This window comes from Rhipicephalus sanguineus, chromosome 4, assembly GCF_013339695.2.
Source record: "Rhipicephalus sanguineus isolate Rsan-2018 chromosome 4, BIME_Rsan_1.4, whole genome shotgun sequence".
NCBI classification, from domain to species: Eukaryota; Metazoa; Arthropoda; class Arachnida; order Ixodida; family Ixodidae; genus Rhipicephalus; species Rhipicephalus sanguineus.
In genome coordinates, this window is record NC_051179.1 from 142103485 (window position 1) to 142113771 (window position 10287).

The following is a 10287-nucleotide window of genomic DNA, read 5'->3' on the forward strand; positions in this document are numbered from 1 at the left end:
GAAACTAGGGTCTTTAAAATTGCGTATCTATGCATTTTCTATTAAAGAAACGCACCACCTAACACTTACCGAATGATGTTGCGCCTCAGATATGCGTAATATTTACATTTTGATCGACAACGTTCACAAGTAGGAACAGCCGTACCAGTTCAAGATGGGTGGGCGGTAAGCAAGTGGTTCAACTTTGGCCGGGTGGCTGAATCGAGTGACGTGCCGACAAGCAGAAAGACAGACCAAAATTTCTGCGTTTAAGTTCCCCAAGGAAGACTATCGTCTTTAATAATACGAGCGCTTTCAAACATAGCCTTTTTTCCCTCAAGATGGAACATACTCTCATTATTTCGATCCAGATTTTCCTTCTACATCGCGCATCCTTACGTCAGTGGATTGCGGTCAGCACAGTGAATTGCTTACTGTCAGTTGACTTTTTAGCGAGTTTTTGTACGTAAAACACTCAAGGAGAGTGCCTACGCTACTTACAAAAGCGATGAGCAAGCGACATAAAATCAACTGATGACTATATGCAATTTTGTAGACATTATACCGAAAAGCACGGTCTGTCGAACTTTACATACGCGTACGAACATGCACATTACAAAATTGTCAGTGAATCGCGCACGCTGCTTGTATAGAGACAGGAAACTATTTTAGGACTGCCTGAAGATGGCTGATTTCTTACATATTCACTTATCCTTCACAGACTCTACCATATCGATTTTGCACGCGCTACATGCAGGTCTGGGCCTTGGGATCGTGATAACCATGCTGCAGGTCCTAATCAGCATGTACTTCGAGCGATACCGGGGTGCTGCCAACGGCATCATGTTCGCCGGCTCCACCGCCTCTGCGTTCATCTTTCCCCATCTATTGCTCTTCTTTGGAAACACGTACGGCTTCCGCGGTAGCCTGCTCCTATTTGGTGCCGTCCTCATGAACATGGTCGCTGTGAGTCTTGCCTTCCGAGAACCACCTTGGGTACGGCGAGAAAGAATCAAGAACAGAGAGTGCGTGGAGGGAACACAGCGGTCATCGCTCTCCGCTCCGCAGGCGGACAACCGGACAAAAGTGCCTGCCGTCGAGGCCCTGCTGCGAAACATTCGCGCAGTGCTCAAGTGCGCCATGATTTACGTTCTTGTGATCACGTGGTTAGTGTTCTGTTACAACTACGACATCTTCTTCTCCACGATAGTGGACTTCGGCATGGACAAGGGGGTGTCACTGGAGGACGCCGTGTCGTTCATCACGTACACGTCCATCACGGATCTTGTGGGTAGGGTTATGTTGCCCATTCTGACTGATCGCGGCTTCATGGAGCGGTCCACGTTAATGACTGTGGACTATTTGCTCCTGGGCTTGTGTGCTGTGTCACTGCCATTCTGCGAGTCCTACTGGACGCTGCTGACGGCCTGTCTCGGTGTTGCCCTATTTTTGGGCTGCGCCATTACCATGCAGAGTGTTCTGATGGCCCAGTATTTGGGACTCGAAAAACTTGCCGTAGGCTACACTGTCCTCGGCGCATTCTGCGGGCCAGCGCTCTTAGGGAAGGCCCCTTTCGTGGGTGAGCATTATTTTCCCGTTTGTTCGGCCTAAGAATTGCAGTGCATAACTCATTAGAAGCTACGGTACATCTGCTAAGTTTTCAGTGGCGAGAACGTGTTACAAAGGATTGTTCGGTGATGCAAGACATATTGGTCTGTTGAGCAGTTTTGTAGAGTAAGGGATTGAATGGAAACCTTACAAATATTTGACTCGTGTTAACAACCTCATATAATCGTGCAGGCTGGAGCTCCTAGGGAAATATTTGTCGTTGTGGCGGCACACCCGTGAGCATAAGTATATGGAACACGGGAGTTGGGGCCAAAATTTCCATCTTCGCCGCATAGTGACAAGCCTTCTACTGTCTAAATCGGTGTTTTGACACATCATTTTGGCTAGAGCAATGCTCTCGACAGTAGACGGCTCGCCACTAGACGGCTCAGACGGTTTTTTAGGCGCGCACTCCTCCTGTGGTGCATATACTTATGCTCACTGGTGCATTTACGTTGCCAGCCATCAACAACGCCACTGCTGACGTCAAAACTATACTTACAATCTGTACTACTAAGATCGTCACTAAACGCGACTGGTATATCTTTGTATTGTTTAACCTACGCCAAGCATGTTGTTATAAATGGTGTGCCTATCTCTGAGGTAGTGAAACAACCGATGAGTGGCAAAAAGCTTCAGGACGGGAGGGGCAGTATTATCAGTCATTGCTAACTTATCTTTAGTAAATTTATCAGGCCCGCCTTGACGCCAGCACATAAGACTGGTGCCATTTGAGCTCTCTATGGGTGATCACTGTAGCTTGATCATTGTCGCTCGAACACTTCTATCTCGACTCAATGAGAAATCTTTCTGTCTCTGTGTCGCGTAAAATGATCATCTCTATAAAGATAGAAAGTAAAAACGAAACAGCCTTTCTTCGCTAAGGTGGGTTTGAACACACGCCCCCACGCTTCGAAGATAAGCGTCTTAACCATTGGTAACACACATTTTTTTTAATTGTTTCTTGTTTTTGACTCAGTACAATTGTTTGCTGCGTGAAATTAAAAAAAGTCACAGTTTTGCCGCAAGGCCGAAGCAATAAATGCGATAGCAAGAAATTCAAATGTCACACGAAGAACCAGAAGCAGCTCGATACTTGCAGTGCGCCGCTGAAGCACAAAGGAGGGCGCCCTAAAAGAACGCACAGACATGCACAGGGCAAGCGTGAACGAACAACTGTCACAGTTGTTACGTCTATGTGCTTGAGCAACGCGCTGCAAGTGTCGACAATGGAGAACCAGGCGCTCTTAGATATTTCTTCTTCTCTTAAACTGCGGCGCATGGAGTGACCCCCTGCTTCTCCAGCCACACGGGGGCGTCTGATGCAAAGTGTGCCCGATGTTTTTTTTTTCCTTCCACATCACGAGTTTGTACAGAAAAGAGCCGCTTTGTCGTGCGGGTCCGAAGGGCTCTTTTCAAATTAAAACAAAATTAGGCGCGTTGCGTAATAGAAAACACGCTCCTACAAGATTTGCTTATCACTAGCGGTACATGGTGCATACAAATAGCTCGCCGTTATTTCGCCGGTGAATACATGGCGTGCGGTTCAGTTGTCTAACGCAGCGCGCTGGTGAGCGAGGGGTTGCTGGTTCGAATCCGCGGTCGGTTAATTCAGAATTTTTTTTCTTTTGCTTTATTTTTCTTTGTGTCTCTTACATATATATATATATATATATATATATATATATATATATATATATATATATATATATATATATATATATATATATATATATATCCGGAGCATGAGGGCGACGGCAAAAATCAGCCGAGAGTGTCCATATAATTGATATAGCAATAATATGCGAGCAATGAAGAAAACGAACTCGTGGGGTCACAACATTTACAGTGGGACGCATTGCCAGACAAGCTATTTAGGCTGCATGTATTATAAAAATGGGTGCAGTTGCACTCAACCTGCAAGCTGTAGGAAGTGCGGAGCAGTGATTGGCCTGACCTTTAGTGACGCTCGTTTTCACGGGCAAGTAAGCGCTGGTGTTCCAAACGGGCAGCCTTCTCGGCGTCCATGGCAAGAAAAAACACATTTATTTGGGATGCAGTGCCAACCGCTACCCTCCTCCTTTCCCTCCTCACCCTCACATCACTCCTGACGCTCAGTGCGCTCTTCCAATCCCTTGTTATACTATACTATATACGCCTATGAGATGCCTTGCCATTTCCCCCCTTTTTTCCTTCCTTACCCTCACTTTCCGTTTCCACTCCTTGAATTACTCTACGGCTATGCTATGCTCTATCCTCCCCCTCAACCACACATTACTCCTCCTCACCCTCACTTCCCTCTCCCACCCCTTCTATACTATTCTACAGGCGCCTCTGCTAGACAATGCTGGGTATACTATGCTTTATTATCTCTCAACCTCATGCCCTCCTCTTCCTCCTCATCTTCACGTGATATCCTAACGCTCGTTTCCCTTTGCCGCCCTCTTGCTACACATTGCTATGTTATAGATGGATATGTATACATGGTTTTCCTGCCGAGAATTCCCCGCCGGCAAATGGGGCACGGAGAAATTTGCTTTATTAAAGCTGTTTGCAATATATCACATATTTGTTTACAGCGCTATAGCTGTTGTGCAAATATTGTCGCTTTACTATGTAGTTGAGGGAACATTTAAGAAATGTGGGCACTTGCAGCAGTAGCTTATACAGAGATGCGCAAGTACCCCGTGCGATGAACGCGAATTTCAGCTAGCAAACCAACATGAACAACATGCTGCATGAAGAGACCAATATAGGCGTCGTATTTAAATATTATTTCATGATATGACGACACAAACTGTAACAGACATCACTGTGACACCAAATTTTTAGGACGTTATGTGTTCTCTTTATACACGCACAGCTCCAGTACTCCTTACAAAATCTGCACGCAGCATCTCATTTAGGAGCTGTTTAATGGATGCGCAAGCATAGAGTTTTGTTCTAGCTTGCAGCCTTCCTTTTAAGTTTGTTTCGGGTTAAATCACATGGCGTGTTCGGTATTTATTCTAGCGTTCTTCGGCGTCTGGAACGAGCCCAGGGCAGGCGCGTCTCTCGACCACCCCCAATTTGAGTGTTTTCCTAATGGGTGCGATTCACTGTGTCGGCTCTAGAAGTTTTCCCACAGGTTGCTTCCATTCCGCAACCAAGAAATTCAAATAAGCCTTCAAGAAAGTGGTCTTTTAGATTTGTTGTGCACAGCGGCAACGAAGCATTCGTGTGGTTGAAATAATTTACAACCTGCAAGCTTTCGTCAGTGGGGTAGTGGTTAAGACACTTAGACAGACCCTGTTTTGTATAATTTATAACTGCAGTTGTAGAAACAAAAAATAGCAATAACAAATAAATAAGATATAAACGGGCAGACGCGGACGAAGCACGAAGTTCTTTGTTGGAGTGCACTGAAGCGTTGTCAGCAGAAAAGCACAACAAATTGCAATCACACATATTAAAATGAATATTGGCAATTAAACACGGGTAGAGCGAGCACCTCGTAACTTCACCGAAGCAATACAAGTGCTGGTATCGAAATAAAAGAGTTTCAAAAACTTCTGTCCTGAACACCATCGTCATGTTCCACAGGGTGGTACTGCAAGTAGGCGTACAGTTGCATTCCAATAAATATTGTCACTTCGCAAGCTGTGGTACGATATGGGCAATAACGTTTCTTGACTACCTGCGAATTGTCACATGTGTAATAATTACTCGCCGATGCTTAACCGCATCGCACTTTTGTCCATAGGCTTCGGAAAATTTCAGCAGGGTCTCCCAAATGACTTTTTTTCTTTGAAGGTCATTGAAATTTTGGTATTTTTCCAGGGTTTTTCAGAGATGACCTTGGTTCATACAACGAGATGTTCTGGGTCCTTGGAAGCTTCAGCATCTTCGTCTCCATGATATGGGTAATAGTGTACTTAGTCGACAAGAAGAGAGCTCGTAAGTGGCAGCCCGACATTACGGACATGTGCTCTGGACCGAAAACATGACAAAATAAAATTATATGTATATATGTAAAGATTTCAAACAAATTTGTAGCAGCCCTGGGTGTCTCGCGTGACTGGCAGCAAAACGTGTGATGAGTTCACATTGAAATGTATCAACATTTTTACCACCATTGTTCATGCAATATTGTAGCAGAACAAGTAGAAAATATCGACTTAAAGGGACACTAAAGGCAAATAACAATTTATGTCAGAGTGCAAGCTCAATGTATGACAAAGTCTAAAGCGGCAATATTATCAACAGCAGTGGCCTACTTACCGAGAAATTAAGCTAAATGTATCACACTATGAGCGCCACGAGCGGGACATTTTGGAAGGGAACCCGATGACGTGAGAGAGTCCGACTACAATTAATACCTAGTGATCAAACCAGCTGCAATAAAAAAAGAACCTTCCGTGCATCAAGAGAAGTAAAAAATGCTGCTTGTTGGCTTATGCCTGATTCATGGAAAAAAGGAACCTCTTTCGCATTGCCATGGGGAACGGCGCGCGTGGTTCAAAGGTTCCGTTTTCGCCGAACTGCGCTTCGCCCGGACCCTGCTTCGCTCACGCGGTCGCGTCTCAGTGGTAGCTTCGGTATCGCGTACTGTCGCGTGTGTTTTGCACGCCCGGGAAAATCGCTCTGACAGAAAGTTCGACAAAATGCCGCATGCATGTGATGTTGCCGGATGCTGGAAGGGTGCACGCCGCCAGTGCGTCCCGCCGCACAATAAAGGCGGGCAGCGCTGGGCACGGCAGCAGTGATGTGAGAAAGACCGCTTTCAGGCGGGTGATTTGAAGTGCGCTAACGCAATGCGGACTACTAAAAAGTGATTTTATTTCAAAATAAGCACTTCCTTGGCACAAAAGTAGCACTATGAGGTTTCTTGACCGCTATTTCAACAATCAACGTCGACCTAATATTTGCCTTTAGTATCCCTTTAAAGGGAATGATAGAAGGCGTAACTGGACGAATCTCTGAAAAACAGTTCGAGTTGGAGGTGAAATGCCAAGATAAGAAATAAACAAACTCACATTAACCAAAAAAGACTGAATAAGGAAGCGGCAACATGTGGAAGTGGCCAAATCAAGATGTAAAATTTAAGTCGCTGAAGCAGCAAAGCTGGTCAACAGCAAAAAATGTCCGTGGCGTAAGGAACTACACCATCGCAAGGATAGAGGCAGCAGTAAAAAGAGGCGGATGCATCACAACAGCTAGAAGCAAAGTGGAAGGACCATAACTAACGCTCTAAAGGGTAATGTTATCAACGATTTCAATGAAATAGTGAAGGTGGCAGAGGAATTCTACTAAGAATATTACAATTCGCCGACAAAGCATACATCCCCATGCCAAAGCAAGATAGTTCACGACACTGAACGAAAACCGAGAAAAACGAGTCCTTAATTCCCCCCTTCTTTCAGACTAGTACATCGAACTACAGACGTGTGTATAAAGGCCATGCGCGATATTCCCTGTGGTGAAGCGGGCAGGAATAACTGACAAAAGAGGTGATTCGATCAAGGATGGAGGAAGTTTTTATATCGAAGAAACTTTCGGCGGTATGCAATCAGTGTCTAAAATAATCTAAAGTGGCAGTGACCTGGAAAAAGGCGAACCATATGCCAACCACAAGTAATGCTTAAAACGGGAGGCGTTACAGAATTGATGAGCCGCAGATTCAACTGCTTATATCCAGTAGTATAAAATATTTAGGAGAGTCATCCGGAACAGGATAAGAGAAACGCTAGAGAAAAAGCACTGATAGCCCAGTCGTGCGCCTCACTTGCGAGGCTCACCTTGGGCTTATCATTTAGTTAGAATTCCAGACCATTTTATGACTTGCTCAATTGATGCTGTGAATGAGGCTATTGCTTCATCCCGAGAAGGTAAACTTCTCGGAGTACATTTTAATGCTCGCAGTTTAAGAGAAAATGTCGATGAAATTCGCAACTTTTTGGCCCTGTTTAAGCGTAAATGTACATTTATTGGTATATCTGAAACGTGGTTATCGGCGAATGAAGAGCAGTCTTATAACATAGCAGGCTATAACATTGAAGCCAAATGCCGCACAGAAACCTTATCTGGTATTGCTCATGGTGGAACAGCGTTGTACACAGACGAAGGCATGACTTACAAACGGCGATGTGACGTAAAATTTAACACCATATGTTGTGAATCTGTCTGGATAGAAGTTGATAAAAAACAAATGAAAATGCCGCAGAATATTATCGTCGGTGTTGTGTACAGATCACCATCAGCGTCTTACGATGATTTTTGCGAAGATCTCGATAATATTTTTCAGTCTTTTTTGAATGAGAATGCTGCTGTGATAATAATAGAGGACTTCAACATTGATCCTTCAAATATAAGCTTATGAGCTACGGATTTTCTTCTCTTGTTGATACACCCACATGAGTCACTGATCATAGCAGCGCCATCATTGATCACGTATTATCTAATACTTCACTTTGTACTTCTTCTTTTGTATTATATGCAGCTGTTACGGATCATTACCCCGTTGCTTTTGTTCTTTCAACTGTTTCAAACCAAAGCAGAATTGTTTCCTTAAGACTTCATTTGACTCGGATCTATGTATAAACGCTGCACGTTCCACAAATTGGACGCCCGTACAAGAGTTGCGATGCCCGAATGAGAGCTATGTTAGGTTTTCTGAACTATACGCCGAGGCCGTAGGTACCGCTTCGAAATCCTTTTATGTGACGTACAAATATAAAGTGCCTAGAGACCCATGGATAACATATTCCCTTTTACGCTCTATAAAGAAAATGTATATGTACAGAAAACTAAAGAAACAGCCATTTAACGCTTCATTGAGGAAACGATACACTACATACTCTAACGTGTTGAATGGAATCCTTTATGCTGCAAAGAAAGAGTACTTCAGTAACCAAATTGCTCGCAATGAAAATGATTCCAGGAAGAACTGGCAACTTTTGAATAAATATCTCGGCAGGGAAAGAAGGCTGTGTTACCTGAAAAAATCATTTTTAACAACGTCTCGTATAGTTCGCTAGACGATATCAGCGAAGCATTTAGTGATAATTTCTCTTCACACTTGAAACCGACAGAAACAAGGTTTGATGCTTCGTACATTCCTCGTTCTGAGTACTCATTTTTCCTTCATCCCACATATGAAACGGAAGTAGCTTCGGTTATCTCTGCATTACGCAACACCGCTTCTGGTATCGATAATATATCAGCCTACTCTGCCAAACCTGTTATAAACAATATTTCACCAGTACTAACACATATAGTGAATACAATATTTACAACTGGCGTATTCCCCACGAAGATGAAAACTGCTAAAATTTATCCGTTCTACAAATGCAAAGAAAAAGAGAGGGTGGAAAACTATAGACCAATCTTGGTGCTTCAATTTTTCATAAAGTCCCGGAAAAATTAATTTGCACTCGGATAACAAGTTACTTAGATAAATTCAAAATTCTTTCACCTCACTAGTTTGGCTTCAGGAAAAATTGCTCGACAACAACAGCAATTTCAACGTTTGTTGACAGTATTAGGAAAGCGATCGATTCCGGTTTATTGGTAGCAGGAGTCTTCATTGACTACGCAAAGGCGTTTGACTCTCTCATTCATGATATCCTCGAACGTAAACGAACGATATGGAATAACCAGAACACCTCTAGCCCTCATCAGCAGCTACCTAAAAGATAGAACACAAATTGTTCATGTGGGCGGTCACAATCATCTGCTAAATTAGTTAACTTCGGGGTGCCACAGGGTTCCATACTTGGACCGTTACTTTTCCTCTTGTTCGTGAATGATTTACCGTCACAGCTGATTGATGCTACTGCGATACTTTATGCGGATGACACTAATCTACTGATATCAGACCGGAATGAAAGTTTGTTAATTAAAAAAAGTTAATGCTGAACTTTGCAACCTTCATCGCAATCAGGGCCTTTGAGCTTTGAGGTCCTGACCGCTGAGCAGAGGCGCCTCCCAGTCCCCTCTCGTCGCGTTGGGGGGGGGGGGGGTGTAGGTTGGTTTGATTGGCACGCCCAGACTATGTGGAATCTGCCAGCGGCCTCCCCACAGAACTGGCACACACCATCAAATGATCGGTTAAAATGTTTCAGCACCACCGGGCACGGTAGAGTGTTGGTGAGAATTTTTAAACGGAGGCGCTCGTCAGTGCCATCCAGTCCCTCACAAGGGGTCGGATAGCGCCAACGCTGCTCATTGTAGTAATCGGTAATGTCTTAGACAGAAAAAGCCAGACTGTCTCATTGGGAGTAGGCTTCCTAAGAAATTGAGATAGCCCAGGGAGCGTGCGCGGGGGGGCTAATAGGCCTGTTCGTTTCGTTAGAGTCCCTGGTGATCAGGGTTCTAAACTAGGTTACACGGAGTTAGATGGACGGCAAACGAAACAGGGGACAGTAGCGAGTTAAATGGAATGACTAAATGAAGAACTTCGCAAGGATAAATCACAATCAGATTGCACAAGACCGGGAGACCACTGAGAGGGGCCTTCGTGAAATGAAATCGTTTACTGTGACATACACCACACATATGTTGGTACCTGTAGTGGAACCAAGATAGCGCAACAAGATGATGATGACGTAGCTGAACTTAAGTTCCTTATGAAGCCCACGCTTTAAAATTTGATGCAAACAGGTGTGATCGCATTGAAGCATGCTGCCGTTAATCACTTCGTCTTGAAAAAAGAAAGAAAGG

General features: G+C 44.1%; 1 protein-coding gene across 2 annotated transcripts in view; it reads left to right on the plus strand.

Moving 5' to 3' along the window:
* The window catches only part of LOC119390762 (monocarboxylate transporter 9), a 67285-nt gene extending 61683 nt beyond the window's left edge, over nucleotides 1-5602 (plus strand). For both annotated transcript variants that reach the window (XM_037658462.2, XM_037658463.2), the window contains 2 exons: nucleotides 737-1558; nucleotides 5407-5602. In XM_037658462.2, the coding sequence (XP_037514390.1) occupies nucleotides 737-1558; nucleotides 5407-5573 (989 nt within the window). In that variant the 3' untranslated portion in view covers nucleotides 5574-5602. The remainder of the gene's footprint in view (nucleotides 1-736; nucleotides 1559-5406) is intronic.
* Nucleotides 5603-10287: the final 4685 nt, after the last annotated feature.